The sequence below is a fragment of the Oreochromis aureus genome, linkage group 5 (genome assembly GCF_013358895.1).
Source record: "Oreochromis aureus strain Israel breed Guangdong linkage group 5, ZZ_aureus, whole genome shotgun sequence".
In the NCBI taxonomy this organism is placed as follows: Eukaryota; Metazoa; Chordata; class Actinopteri; order Cichliformes; family Cichlidae; genus Oreochromis; species Oreochromis aureus.
The window spans coordinates 13,129,956-13,145,636 of record NC_052946.1 but is presented as its reverse complement, the minus strand read 5'-3'; the positions used below and the strand labels follow the sequence as shown (position 1 = coordinate 13,145,636).

Genomic DNA, 15,681 nt, shown 5'->3' with positions numbered 1-15,681 from the left:
TCCATCAGCCTCACATAGCCTGTAGAAAAACAAGAGCATTGTGTATTTACGCACAGTAACAGTATTTTCGTTAACATACGGGGGCTCAGGATCTGAGGGTAAATAATCCCCCCCATATGAACATGTCCATTCTTCATTGGTGACTCTCTCAAGTTCCTCCTGATTTGCCGGTCTTCTGGCATGGACCTTGGTCTTAAGTTCATCACACGTATTCCTTCTATCTCGACGAGATTCCTAGTTCCAGACTGACTAAAGCATCTCCCCATCATATTACTCCCACCATTGTGTTTCACTGTGGGGACGGTGTTCTTTGGGTTGCTTGCGTCCCCTTCTTTCTCTAAACATCAGCAGCATTTCCTTGGCCAAAGGACACACTCCAGTATGCATAATCTTTCTCTAGATTGACCTTAGCATACTTGAGTCTGGTTTGAAGGTGTCTCACCTGCAGAAGTGGAGTTTTTCTTGGTCTGCAACGGCGCAGTCCAGTCCTGTGCAGGGTTCTAGTGATGGTTTTCCTTAAAGCTACAATTCCTGACTTGGCTAAGTGACTCTGGAGTAAAGGTAAGAAAGATGCTAAAACTTAATGTAAAGTGAATAACTGGAAAAAATGTCAAATACATATAGGAGCCTTTATTTCACAATCATAACAACAAATGAACATCCATTAGTGGCTCCTTTTAACTTTGTTTTTAATTTAGCTTTACTGTCTTGATGGAATTAGCCACAGATGCACAATCATGATAACAATGGCAAACCATTGCTATACCTACCTGGACCATAGAGCAGTTGCTGCTGCTTCTTCAGTGGTGAAAAATAACTGTTTTGGCTTGGCTGGAGTCTGCTGGAGTATAAAACTGTGAAAATGAAAACTGTTGAATGTTGGAAAAACTGAAAAGCCAGCGCTCATGTATGAGGATTCTATAAAGCTTCGCCAATACTTCCAGGGTTAAGAGTCAAGTTACAGGAATAAGAACAAGACAGCCATACTTGAGGCTTCTCTTGAATATTATAGTGAAATCTGCACAACAATCCCGTCTGGAATGGAAAACATCCATTTTGCATCATCCTTCATCATCTCTGCCTGCATTACTACATGTTTTTATTTAACCACCAACTGCAACCTAGATAATGTCCTTGAACACTATCACAAGCAAACAAGTCTCTAACAGCTGACAAGAGTGCCACCTGGTGTGGTTCTTTGCTGCTGTCGCCCATCGTTTTCTAGGTGTGACATTATTTCAATCAGAGATGCTCTTCTGCATATACTTTCCTGTTCTTGTACTTTCTTCATTTTGCCATTTATCATGCCACAGAAATAGGATGAGTAAACACTAATGCATGTATTTCATAAAAAAAATCAAGGTAAATGATTAAAGTGAGTCTTTTCTTGAATTTTTATTTTCTAATAAAGGTGATTTATTCTTGAATGAAACCACTAGCACCCTTATCTGTCTGTATCATCTTAACAGAGGGAGTCACGTTCAGTAAAGCTCAGTTTAACTTGTTCTGCTTTTCTTGCTTATTGCTATCAACATGATCAGCATGACTGGTTGACATAGCTTTAAGCAAATACTTCACATGACTGAACTTTCTTATACACTTAACACATTATGCAGAGAGGCAGAGATATGTAGAAATATGATTAACTGTGTTTAGTGATCTCCCCACCCTTTGTTCACAAGGATGAAGAAACATGTTGGGGATTATAGAGGAAATTAAAAGAACAAAAGAAAAGTATAAGGGAAAGGTAGAAGGGCAAAAGAGGGCGAAGAAAGGAATAAAAAGAAGTAGAGGGGGGGAAAAACAACAATCCCCTATGAGTAAGCAGTAGGCAAGAGAGGGAAGGAAAAACTTACATTTTTCAAAGAAAACAAAAGAAAACAAAGGGAGACAGGATGGAGAGGGGAAAAAGGTTAAAAAAGGAGGAGTGGAGGAGGATGGGAGGAAGGAGAAGAAGAGAAAGGGTAAATGGAGGAAGAGGAGGCTACTCTTGTCCAGACTGAACTGAAGAAGCAGCAAAGTGCTTTTTATCATTTTCAAGCACAGTTCTTGTGGATCTTTTGTCTGTGCTTCAACATTTTTTATCTTCACGCTTTTTCATTTTTTTTTATGTTGCTCTTACTTTGGTTGCTTTGTGCATGTCTTCATATCTCTGTTGTACGTTTTTACAGATGGCTTGTAACTCCTGCTTCCTCCTCTCCATTTCTCCAAGTGTACACTGAGCATCTTTAAGTGTTTTTGCCCATCCTCACTTCTCCTGCATTTCAGTGTTTCTGTCTTGTACTTTGTTATACAGTCCTTGGATCCTTCAGGTGTTCTTTCTGTTCCTTGATTTCAATGTTTTTGTCCTCAACTTCTTTGTAAAATACTTGCAAATCTGTATTTTTCTTCTTAAAATCTTGGAGAATATTTTGCATCTCTTTGCATTTCTTCCTGTTGTTCCAAGCATGTCTGTACTTAGGTGCAGTGCTTCATTAATCATTACTTGCAACTCTTTTAGTTTTTTCTCTTTCTTGGAGCTTGCACTGGATTTCCTTGTTTTGCTTCATTTCTGCTCTTCGAGCTTGTGTTGCATATCCTCTATAACTGCTTGGTCCTGTTGGTTCTTCTCCCCAAAACTCATGAGTTCATTGAGATTTCAGGTTTTAAATTTCAGTTTCTATCAGAAGTTCTCCTTTTTGTGTTTTGTGCTGGCACAAACAAGTTACTAAATATTGTCACTAAATCTCACGATGAGTTCTGATTGTTTTTATCTTTAACTTGTTTTGCTGCAGTAAGTGACCTTTCTGCACCCTTTATGTCAAGAGGAAATCCTCTGGGTACTTATATCAAATACACCCACCCCCCAAAACACAAAAGCACATTACATCAATATACATCCTATTTTTTTTTATTATTTATTCATTTTAAAGATTTAATAGCTTGTTTTCCCGAAATGTTTATATCTTACAATATCCTGAAATTCAGCCATTTGTAAAAACATTCATGAGGTGTGTATATATTTAAAAAAAAAAAAAAAAAAAAAAGGGGGGGGGGGCACCAAGTAGACACGTCAATCCACACACTTTCTCAGACATGTACATAAAAATGTATGCAATTGTCCTTATGTATTTTACACATACATATACACGTTTATATATAAAATACACTTCAAAAGTGTTGGTTATTTGTTCAATTGGTCGTAATTAGGATTTTCTTTTTTTGTCAATCATTATCATGAAAACTAGAGAAAAGTTCCATGTAGAACAGGAAAACTATGATTGCCTGTGGCAGTCTTTCACAGAAAGACTTGAAGGCAAAAACTCAACTCAAGCCTACCCTGCCTCTACCAAACAAAAAAAGAAGAGCAGATTCATCTGCTCCTCAGTACAAAACAAAAATAATAAGAGGAAATAAAAGTTTTACAACTGACAACAACTGTATGTGCCTGCAGCATTTAACTCCAGGGTACAGCCCAAATTCTCATTAGCTTTCCTTGCATCCTCATAGCTGGACGGCTGAGAAGACCAAACTGAGCTACTACAGAGCTACTTCCCAGTTCTTGGAGGAGCCCTAGAATCACATGAGGTTTGAGTTCACTCATTAAAGGCTCCTCTGTCTATTAATCATCATACTGGATGATATTTAACTCGCTACCAAAACCTATAATCTTAGAGTAAACTCTCTAGTAACACAAGAGTGATTACACATTAAGATTTGTACAATTTTGATCAAAGGGAGTGGAAAAGGGGGGGGGGAATCAACACACCTTTAAAAGAAGCAGATATAAACAAAACAGAACCAAAAAAAAAAAAAAAAAAAACAGAAGAGGAAAAATAAATACAAAGCAAACCAGAATATCAGCAGGGATGTGCCGGTCTAATCACACAGTCCAAAAAATTAAATATGCCCTTTTTTTTTCCCCTAACAGAACAACACTGCATTCAGCAAGCTTCAACATATCTCCTTTACATCATCTCAGCGAGGATAAGATGAGCACACAATCCCACTTTGATTGGATCCTTCTTTTATACTTCTGACTGGAGAAGTTCTTTGTGATTGTTGTGGGCTGTTCCGACATCAAACAGTTCTCTAGTTCAGTCCATTTAAATGAATAGTCTCTCCAACCCTTCACCCTCTCTCTTATTGCGGTCTGTTTAAAGACATGGTCATTTTTCACAGAGAAAGTGGTAAATGCCATCTGTATGTACAAAAACAAACCAGCAAAAGACCACAGCCTAATCCCTGCAGGTTGAATGTAAATCTTTTAGAGGATGAGAACTTTATTCTTAATGTTTTCCAGAACTCTTCTGACGTCCTCAGTGGCAGACCTTGCAGCAATTGAAAATTAGTAATAGTCTGTACATTTTTATATATATATTTATATTAAAAAAACCCCAAAAGAATAACAAATAACAAAAAAAAAAGTAGCTGAAGTGCAAAGGAATCGTTTAAGGAGAAAGAACGGTGGAATGGTGGACAAATATACACAACAATAATACTGAAAGCCGTGATACAATGAAGAAAATATCATGCTCCTGAGTCCAAGTGTGAGCAAAACAGAGTGACAAAAGGTACACCGAAAACAGAGAAGGTTGGAAGTTGAAGAGGGATGGAGGGACTGGATGAGTAAAGATCTGGACGAAGATGTAGTGACAAAGTGATGGGGGAGAAGAAGAGGCTAGCTCCACAATCCTGCGTAGTTGCCGTGCAGGCCGGAACAGAGCGGTCCACCTGCTACAAACAGCTTGGTGCCAGAGTCATCATAGCAGTGGGTGTACACTGCATTGGGGAAGGAATGAATGTCTGAGAAGTAACTCCTCCACGTCTCATCGTGATTCTGAAAGGAATACTAGAGGGTAAGTGGACAAAGACATTGCACATGTACACCAACTACAGTTTGACTGACCACAGTTCACTGCTTGATTTGAAAAAAACAAAACAAAAAACTGCATACCAGCCAGCCTTTTCCTGTAGTGAGCTTGAGGATGCCATCTCCAGGGCACTTCCGATACCCTCCGTTTGGATTAAAAGGGTTCTCCAGGAATCTCTGAGCCCGGATGTCATAGAAGAGAAGAGAACCTTGGCCAGTACCCACAGTTACGATGTGCTCATAGAAACTCACTGAACGGATGCCTGCACAGACAGAAAGACATGCCAATGTAAAGCTACACAGTCAACATCTACCCTCCCACCGTTTGAGCTTTCCACCTTGTCTGTCTGAATCCTCTGGAACTCTGCATTCATTTCTAACCAGAGTACTTGACAAGTTTTATATCATGATGAAAAATACAGACACTGCAGTTGTTATGGATATGTTTGACACACTGGCAGGCAATCATCATCTAAACTTCATACTCAGCAAGTATGAAGGTGACTTATATAAACTAACTTAAACCAGTAAGACATCCCAGTAGTAGTGGTACCAGGTCAATCTCACACACACACAGTCCAAAGACGTGCATGCTATGTTAACTTGTGATTCTACATTGGCTGCAAGTGAAAATGCAAAGTAAACAAGTTTGATTTTTTTTCCCCCCCAGCTGTCGAAGACTAGTGTTAGTTGCATTGACCAACAAGTTTCCCGGAGACTGAGTGTGGAATGCCCTCTGCCCTTTTGGCCACCTCTTTCAATTGCAAGGTTTGCAAATACCTGCCATCTATTTTATAAACACAGACAGGTTGCCAACATACTGCAATCAGTCTGAGTCAGTCAGTCTGCATCACTGAACGCAACTCATCTGTGACATGTCTCTTTGTAAAAGGGGACTCACCTCAACTGGTTGCTAACTGGTGGTATTCGGGATACATTTATATATAAAGGCAAGGCTGCTGAGCACTGTCATTTTGTGATTAAAGCCCATTCTTACAGTAAGCATGTCATTACTTGTGGAGGAATTTATCAATTTCGGTTTCAAATCTGAAGTTCTGGCTCCCCTCTGAGTGCTAGCAGTTAGAGTGAATTTCTGTGTATGCATACAGCAACAGATGCTGATGGACGATTTCTGCCTATCGAATCACAACCTGATCATCACAGACTTCCACTTAGTTCCATTTTATTTCCGTGCTGATGCACCACAGTCACTTTCAAGACAGCCACAGACTTTATGCCGTTGTGGCTGAGTTTGTTCCACATGGTCATAGTGATTTTGGTCATGCTGGGGTCTCCAACCTCTTTTTTTCCTACTGTTACTGTAGCATAAGTGCACAGAATGAAGTGTTGTAGAAATATTTATGTGTGAAAAATAGTTTGTCAAGTATTTTGAGTAAACAGTCAGGCTGATAAAATGCTAAATCAAGTTCACGCCACTGTAAATTTATTGCCGCCAATATGGAAAATATGTTAAATCACAACTTTACTATTCACAGTGCCAGGATGACATTTTCTAACCTGACTGAAAGCACACTTAGTTGTACAACAACATGCAACATATAAATAACCTTAGTCAGCATTTTAGATAGCTCAACTAATCTTTGATTGTATTACTGGCTCACTTCAAAAGCCAACAGGTGACTTACCACTTCCTCTCTCTCTTGAACTAACTGACTTGATGCTGTGTGTAGGTTGCCGTGGATCCAGAAAAGAAACATGGGCCTGAGAGCCTACAGCATACACTGACCAGTCCTGTCCATATGCCAGGCACACATTTTCTTTGCAATGAGGCAGCTTGGTGGACAATATCTAGAGAAACCAACACAGACTGTTAACACTGAAGAAACTGAATTACAAAATCCTAGCATTTTTAGAGAACTATTTATCATTTTGATCGCATATTAAAAATAACTAGCACTCTGTTGGAAAAAAATTACCAATACATAAAACTATGATTTGTCAATCTATGTATTGTACCTTGCACAAGTTATGCTCAGCTTTCCAGAGGTGGAAATAGCCATCCAAGGAAACGGCACCCAGTTCCTGGAAAAAAGAAAAAGAGGAAATCCAAAAGGAAAAGGCAGGTCATAATTGGCTTAGGTCTAGAAAAACTGACACTCTCCTGAAGGCTTCAGAATTCTAAGAGCTGTCAGTCTTCCTTTCATAAATGACTACCCTGACTTAGCGATGGGTAAATTGGTTTACCGTTTTAGATGCCATTAGATACTGTTTTGAGATGCAATTTGACAAACTCAACCTCAGATTCAAGTTTATTTATTAACCTAAATAACCTTAAAGTCCACAAAGAAAAGAAATTGTTTGGTGATGTGAGGCTGAGAGAACAAGATAAATCTATACTACATTTAAAAATTTAGAGCAAAGGCGTTTCATGAAATATTTTTAACTTTTAAGGAAAGATAATTGTTAGGTTAGCTAAAATTATAGCCATTATAAACAATATATAAAAGTTTGGTGCATCCAATCTTTTGTCGTTCTAAAGAGCAAATCCAGCAAAAGGAGACTTTGTTGCACACAGCATTAGTCGTGTAGGCGAGTCTTACTTTATGGTTGTTATTGAAGGCCAGAGCACGGACTTTACAGTTGTATGGGTTGGTGTATTCCTTGGGGATGTCCTTGAGGGCACGGTGGGAGATGTGGGCATAGGAGGGCACTGACGCCTCATATTGACTTCTCTCAGCCTGGCTCATTACTTCTTCTGTAACCTCCCACAGTCCCATGGAGCCATCTCTGGACCCTACAGATTAAAACACAAACAGAGCTCATGCCTATTATTGCCTAGACTACTGACCTACTACACACACACACACACACACACACACACACACACACACACACACACACACACACACACACACACACACACACACACACACACACACACACACACACACACACACACACACACACACACACACACACACACACACACACACAATCCCAGTATGCCCCTACCTGTCACGTCACACAGAGTAAACTGATTAATAGCCGTGTTCCCTCCCATGTGAATCGTGCTAACTCACCAGAAACTGCCATGTTGTCACTGATCCATGCTATTGAGAATATCCAGTCATTGTGACCGTCCTGGAAAAAAACAACAAAAAACAAACAGCTACAATGTCAAAGATATACAAGCTTGTACGTTTCAGGCTGGATTTCCAAATAAATACTGCTGCAGTATTAGCAAAACATTATTTCAGCATTTCATTCTTCTGTGTCTGAAGAAAAGAGAACCTTAGGGAACCTGCAAGGTTTGAAGTGAAAAGCTTACAGTTAGCATGTCACAATACTCAGGCACAGGCTGTTAGCATTCAAATACACACTTAAAATTACTTACTAATCAGTGTATAGTGAACAGTGTATAGTGTATAGTGAACTGTATATTGAGCGCAACATTTTTACATTGCCTTCTAAAATTATTTTGAGTATATTATGCTCACTTGGCCACCAGTACACCTGTTTAACTGCTTGTTAAGACAAATATCTAATCAACCTCTCCCATGACAGCAACCATGTGGATGTGGTCATGCACACATGGTCAAGACGATCTGCTAAAGATCAAACAGAGTATCAAATGAAAGGTGATTTCAGTGACTTTGAACACGGCATGGTTGTTGGCGCCAAGCTGCCTAGGCTGAGTAGTTCAGAAACTGCTGATCTACTGGGATTTTCCCACAAAACCAGCTCTGGGGTTTACTGAGAATGATCTAAAATAGAGAAAATATCCAGTGAGCAACATTTCTCTGGGTGAAAATAGCTTGTTCATAACAAAAGAAAATCGCCACACTGCTTCAACCTGATTAGAAAAAAGAAAATTGAAGAAGAAAAAAACAAAACAAATAAAACATTGCCTAGTCTTATACGCTTTGGTTTCTGCTATAACATTCAGATGCAGATGGAAAAATGAGAATTTTCTAGTAAAGATCAAGCATGAATCCATCCTGCCTTGTATGAATGCTTTCGGGTGCTGGTGATCATATTATTGTGGTGTTGAATATTTTTTTGTCACTCTTTGGGCCTCTTAGTACCAATTAAGCATTGTTTAAATGCAACATCCTATCCGAGTACTGTTGCTGACCTTTTATGACCACAGTGTGCCCATCAGCTGATGGCTGCTTCCAGCAGAATAATGTGCCATGCCCCAAAGCTTAAATCATCTCACGTTGGTTTCTTAAACATAACAATGAGTTCACTGTACTAAAACGGATTGAGATCTGGTGACTGTGGAGCCACAGTCATCAGATCTCAATCCAATAGAGCACCTTCGGGATGTGGTGGATCAGCAGATTCGTATCATGTCAATATGCACAGCAAGGATCTGTAAGGAATATTTCTAGCACATAGTTAAACTTGTGCCTCAAAGAAATAAAGCAGTTCTGAAGGGCAAAAACGGGTCCCAACCTAGCAGTGCTTCACAAAAAGTAGCACATTACTAGTTGTCAGTATCCTGGCATTGCATACCATCGGTCACTGTGCCAAAGGAAACATGACAAACTGACAATAGCAATTGTGCAGCAGACATAATTGTGCTGCAATTAACAATGAAGAGACAATGATCAGTGTAGTGACAAGATATATTTTTCATTTTGTTAAATAGCTCACTATACATTCCTCTACATACGACTGCCTGTATATAAAGTATTTAATCAGTAAATTGTTTTAGTCTTACATAAGCTGTAACATGTTATGTTGGCTTCATGTTTTAAAAAGATATGATGATCAGACAGACTGTCACTTCATTAGACTATATTCATTCATTCAGACATTGTAACACCTAATTCTATATAGTTTTAATGGCCAAAACAAAAATGTCCATTAAAGTTCTAACTATTTTTCTCACCATTTCTTTAGAATCTACATCTGTAGCTTAATGACTGCTATGACATGCCTGCCAATCAACACAGAAAACCATCTGTCAACACAATCCCAGACCTACTTGATTTATTGGCATCTCAAAAGACACTACGTGATCACACCTCTGCAGTCTTTGAAATGAGTATGAATGAGCAGAGTGGCATTACAAAACACTGGATTAGGGCTGGGCGATATGACCCAAAATTCATATCTCGATATTTTTTAGCTGGATGGCGATATAAGATATATATCTCGATATTTTTTTTAAAGCCATAAAGTAAGAACAAATAGAGAGTTCTTAGTCAAAGCTGTGTCCCAGATGTCACACAGGCACTTTTATTAACATACAATGCAGATGTACATGAAAAAATTACTCAAAAATAAATTATGAGCATTTATTAAATAATAATGCTCCATAAATAAAATAAAACAATGTTGTTTTTGTGCATAACAAAAAGCTCACAATTGTGCAGTCAAAATGTAAACTAAAAGACGCTGAGCATAATAACAAAGACAGATTTCACAGCTGCTCTATTCCCAAGTTCTACTGCGTGACTGACAGCCTTGAGTTTGAAATCCGCTTCGTAACCATGTCTCTTAACAGGTGCCATTTATGGTCCTTATACACACACACGCAATACGGTAAGTACGTATCACTCCGCGAGGCTCCTCGGTAGCCGTAATGCTCCGACAATCCATCAAGCGGTGCAGGTCCGTAGCTTACCAAAGTCGTACTAAAACATTTATTGACAGATTGCTGAGCGCTGTGTACCACATAAAATCGGTTTGTGGTCAGTAAGCACAACCAGAATTCATACATAAGGCGCGCAGTCAACTTTTGAGAAAATGAAAGGATTTTAGGCTGTGCAGCCCCTGTGGGCTGCATGGCGTTAGCGTGGTTAGCTCGTTAGCGCGGTTAGCTTGCTAACACGTTGACGCCGTCCAGTCCCACGCACGGGGCAATGCACGGTAACTCGTTAACGGAGATTTGCTGTGTCCATCTTGTCGTTGCCTGCAGGTGAAGCGATGGGGGAGGAGGGGGAGTTGTGTTCAGTGAAGGAGAGAGGCGAGGCAGAGTAACGTTGCGTAGAGACAAAAGCGGATGAAAGAGAGGCAAACTTACGGCTCCGCAAGTATAGTTATAACGTAACATATACTATATCGATATAAACAATATTGTCACATCTTATATGTCGTATAAAAATACATCGATATTTTTAAAAAACTCGATATATTGCCCAGCCCTACACTGGATTTAAAAGGGGAAGCTTAATGCAATTATGTGTATCCAGTGATGCTTGTTTCCTCTAATGAACCTTTTATTTTACAGTGACTTCACTCCATTTGTGTGGAGAGGGTACCATGCAGAGTGGAGCAGACATGGAGAAGGAAAACAGCATTACTGTCATTACAATGACTACTCATTATACTACTGAATAAGGGGAATTAAACCATCCCAGCAATTCTGAATGCCTAAAATCCCTAGAACTGTTTAATGAATGTTGTCTGGTACATGGAAAGTTTGATATCATTTCTAAAGCAGGAAAAAGTGGATTAATCACTATTATCAATAACCAAATGTCAGGAAACAACCAAACAGTTCAAACTACTTACATCGCCAACACAAACAGGGTCTAGTGTAGGGAGTTGGTAGATGGCCAGGCTGTTAGGATTGTCTCCTCCTGTGGCAAGCAGTGTCCTCGAGGGGTTGAGTTCAATAGCGTGGATCCCACAGCCTTGCTGGTCCAACCGGGTATGGGAGATTTCTGTTAAGTGATAATTGCGACCAGGCACCACTGGACCCACCTCCCCAGAGCCTCCATCATGACACTCTCTGTCTTTCAGCATGGGAATGCGTGTGATCTGTCCTGTCAGTACATCAACTACGAAAAGCTGAAAGTATATGAAGAAAATACAGCTAGTTGGCCAAAAATGTGTGAGGACAATTGAAAAAATTCTGACTAAGCTCACTCAAGAATGTTTACTTGATTTAGAGCTGATTTAAGATCGATCTTTATCTCTTTATAATGAAATTAAATTAGGTCATGTAAACCTACTGATTAAATAGAATTTCTGGCAAACATTATTATAACATATGGAAAAGCCTAACTAGCTAATACAGATCACAAATAAAAGGGCATCTTACCGTGTTGCATTTTGTCCCACACACCACCTGCCGATGATTGAGCCACTGTGAGGCAAACACTTTGTTGAGCCGCCCAAGAGAAAACTCCCTCTCCTTAAGAATGCCGGGGAGCCTGCCGGCTGCAAAGCCACGCAGGCTCCTCTGGAGCCGCAACTCATGCTGTTGTTGAGGTCTGAACTCCCGCCCCCGCAGAGCACATACCACAGAGCGCCGACTGCACCACCACTGCTGGGCATGACGTGAAGAACAAGAAACACGGCTTCGCTTGTGTGGCGCCTGACACCAACCCAGCTGTGAAAAGAGAGGGAAATAAAATCTTAGGATTATTTGCAGAAAAACAAAATGTCTTAGTTATTATGTTGAATGTGCAATTTTGGAGATTGATTTATAAAAACGAAGCGATTACTATTACCAACACAAAACAAATGAGGTTTGAATTTATGTGAATTTCAGACTTCTTTGTGCCTGTTTCAATGTCTCAGCTTATTCATGCTGAGCCATACCCATCTATCTCCCACATGACTGTGGACACAGCTTGTACACAGAGACTTGAGAGAATTATCAGAGCATTTACATTTGAACATCTCGAGTAGTCGAGCTGGCTGTTTCTAAATTACCGTTAATTGCTTGCAAAGTCAAACATAGCATTTATGATAAGTTTTTCCGGGGTCTAATGACAAACTGTAATATCACTGATGATAAACACTTTTCCAAAAGAGTTTTGATCAAGTCATGCTTGTGCGATGTTTGTCCATCAATACATTCATTTAACTTTTGCAACAATTAGTGGCTTTCCTGGCCAATGAATACTAAACTCTGGCCATATGATTAAAGCTCTATCCACTAGGGCTGGGCCATATCATACCATTCAGGTAATACCGGTGTGATTTTGGGCAACGATAGGAAAATGAAATATCGCGATAGAATATCATTGTTATGGTAAATATTCAGTTGCTTTTATGCCTGAGGATTTGTCTAAGCTTCAGCGCAGTGCCTATGTTTACAATTAACTCACATGGCAGCGACGCAGAATGAGAAGAAAGCCCTTGGTCCTCTCTCACTCTATGTTAAATCCTCTATCAGCGGTGTCATCGTTAAATGAAACGGATGAACCAGAACTGGTTTGTAAAAATTCTGCAACTTCAGTGGTGTGGAACTGGTTTAGCTCTGGATCGCCTGCAGGTTGTGCAAAACGCTGCAGCTAGGCTTTTGACAAAATCCTCCAAGTCAGACACACAACAAAGCACTATTTTTAAATTTAGGTAGAGCATGCTATGCGGCACCTGCCGATCTGTTATTACCGTGAGGTCATGTTTGGAAAAAAATACAGCACATTTAAAATCAATCTCTTTGGTTTTGTGGACTGAAAATCAACAGTGCCCTGTTTTATTTTCTCTTTTAAATCTTTTATGACTAATCCCATGTGTGATTCTGTCTTATGTATGAATTCTGGTTGTGTTTACTGACCTCAAAATTCAATTTTATGTGGTACAAGGCCGAAAAAATCTGTCAAATGTTTTAGTACGACTTTGCTAAGCTACGAACCCACACTGCTTGATGGATTGTCGGAGCATTACGGCTATAGTAGGCAGGAGCCTTTTATGTGGAGTGATACATACTGTTTTAGTACGACTTCAACATAATATTACCGTATAGTAGGCAGGAGCCTTTATGTGTGTGCTATAATATCTTTTTGTGTTTTAAGTTTATAAGTTTTGTGGATATTATACCAATTTCCACTGGAAATGCCTTTTGGTTAAACTGTCAGCAAGGAATTTGCACTGTTACATTTTTATATAACTTTAATGCACATAAAAAACAGCTGCTTGTTTAAGTGAAAATACATTGATGGGGTTTTTTGCACTAATAAAGTTGTGGAGTTGTAAAGTATTTTGTCTAGTGTCAATTATATCGTCAGTTATATCTTATCGCAAATTTTCAAATGTATATTGTGATAAATATTTTTGGTCATATCGCCCTGCTCTACTATCCACATTTTACAGTTTACAGCCTCAGCGCTTAAAATGTTAAATAAACAGAAACAGAATCGGACTCATACTGTGAGCGATAGCTTTGGGGCATTTCAGATCCTGAATATGCGCTAATATGTAAACATATACAGGCATGGTCCCCAGGACATCATTCTCACTGCTATTAAGTACACACTAGTGGCAAATCATACTACTTAAAAATAAATAAATCATCTCATTTTCCATCCAATACAATTACAAATGTTGATTATTAATTCTCTCACACTAAGCAAACCAATTATAAGCCGGATCACAGGTCTTGAACAATGGAAGAAAAACACTCAGTATTTATGACTTTGTATGTCAAAAGAACCCGTTGTGCCATGTTGTTTTTGTCGTTCTTTCTTGTACTGTTTGAACATTTTGCCAGTTTTGTTCTATGCTGGAAAACTATTCTGACAATCTGATTCAAATCTACCGATGACGGTGGCTCCATGGGCCTGAGAGGTGCACTAGAAGCAGGTCGTGATTACTGTGACTAGTCTCACACTTTCTGGTTCAGGTCAAACACGGTTGTTTTTTCTGATGTGCTGGACTCAGTACTGGCTATTTTGGCATGCTTACTCGATACGGTATTTCATCTGTCGACAAACGTCCAATTCGGGGCGTGGACACAACCAATCTACGGTTAGTCCGTACATACGGGAAATGGCTAGTCAGCTTAACAGTTAACGTTTAAGCTAACGTTAGCTGTATAGCTATCTATGCCTGATAACACTACTCAGCTATTTATAAGATCAAATCTGCTTTTATTGTTGATCGGAAGGTGACGAGAGACAGCCCTATTAGAGAAAAGGACTGCCAGCAGTATCCAGCCAAATCTGATAAAGACAATAATAGCACAAATAACGTGGCTAACATTAGCTGTCAGATTGACAACGGACTGCCGTTGGCTAACGATATGTTAATATAAGCGGGTACTTTCAAATAGAAATATATTTTATGATATTTTAAACTATACAGAATTGTTGCTGCTTGTTGCATGCTTTTCCCATATAGCGAAGTTGTTAAATGTTATAATGCAAGTAAAAATCTGTCATAACATCTTATATCAGCTAAATCTGGCTAACTCGCTGCTAATTAGCATCCCAACATAACAGTTTAGCTAGCTAGCTAATATGGACCCGCACCGGTTTCCGCCTACCTGTTGTTGGTCCTTGGGCTCTCCTGCCTTCCTTTTCCTGCTAACTGTTTTCCTCGCCATAATCTGACACACACAGTTCCCTCACCCACATGGAGGGTAAAAGTGACGCTGGACACTGGATCATATAATGGCGATGTCTATTTTGTTCCTTGGCCCTCAAAGGCAGCGTCCAGCGACGAGGAAAGGCGATCACATACGGGTGAGGTTCGTTAAATCGCAAACCAAAATTATCCCCGAATGTCCTCAGATAGCGTACTCGCTTGCCTCTCAAAAATCTCTACACTCAGGCCGTGTAAACTATTCACTGCCGAGCTAGTAGCTTGCTCTTTTTCCTTGTCAGGTCGCGTCAGCGGCAACAGCGAAGGCAGCGCGCAGCCGCACTGAAATTAAACATCAACAAAAACAAGGTCGTACGTGAACGTCAAACGTGCTCGTTCACGTTAAACTGCGCGGGACCATTGACCCGATCGTGTGACGTCAGAGCTGTCGTTTGACACACTAGATTACTGCTGTATTTTCGTTAAGTTCTTCTTAATATGGGTATTTTCACATTGATTTAAATTTATAATCTAAATTATGTTCAATAATATAGAGCTGATATCTATAACTATTTAATTTGGTTGAAATAGCTATCAAT

General features: G+C 39.6%; 1 protein-coding gene across 1 annotated transcript; it reads right to left on the bottom strand.

Moving 5' to 3' along the window:
• Nucleotides 1–2,874: 2,874 nt before the first annotated feature.
• Nucleotides 2,875–15,443, bottom strand: dcaf12 (DDB1 and CUL4 associated factor 12). Its single transcript, XM_031747764.2, has 9 exons — nucleotides 15,045–15,443; nucleotides 11,871–12,161; nucleotides 11,339–11,617; nucleotides 7,894–7,954; nucleotides 7,414–7,607; nucleotides 6,830–6,895; nucleotides 6,499–6,661; nucleotides 4,937–5,115; nucleotides 2,875–4,819 (listed from the first exon to the last, which is right to left on the bottom strand). The coding sequence occupies exons 1-9, from the start codon at nucleotides 15,102–15,104 to the stop codon at nucleotides 4,661–4,663; spliced, it is 1,452 nt and encodes a 483-aa protein (XP_031603624.1). The 5' UTR covers nucleotides 15,105–15,443; the 3' UTR covers nucleotides 2,875–4,660.
• Nucleotides 15,444–15,681: the final 238 nt, after the last annotated feature.

Bases quoted from the DNA above. Each gene is read 5' to 3' on its own strand.
- dcaf12 (XM_031747764.2), bottom strand. From the start codon at position 15,104: ATGGCGAGGAAAACAGTTAGCAGGAAAAGGAAGGCAGGAGAGCCCAAG. The intron at 11,618-11,870 runs GTAAGATGCCCT...ATATACTTTCAG, and splicing joins GTGGGACAAAATGCAACACG to CTTTTCGTAGTTGATGTACT. The intron at 4,820-4,936 runs GTATGCAGTTTT...TATTCCTTTCAG, and splicing joins CTACAGGAAAAGGCTGGCTG to AATCACGATGAGACGTGGAG.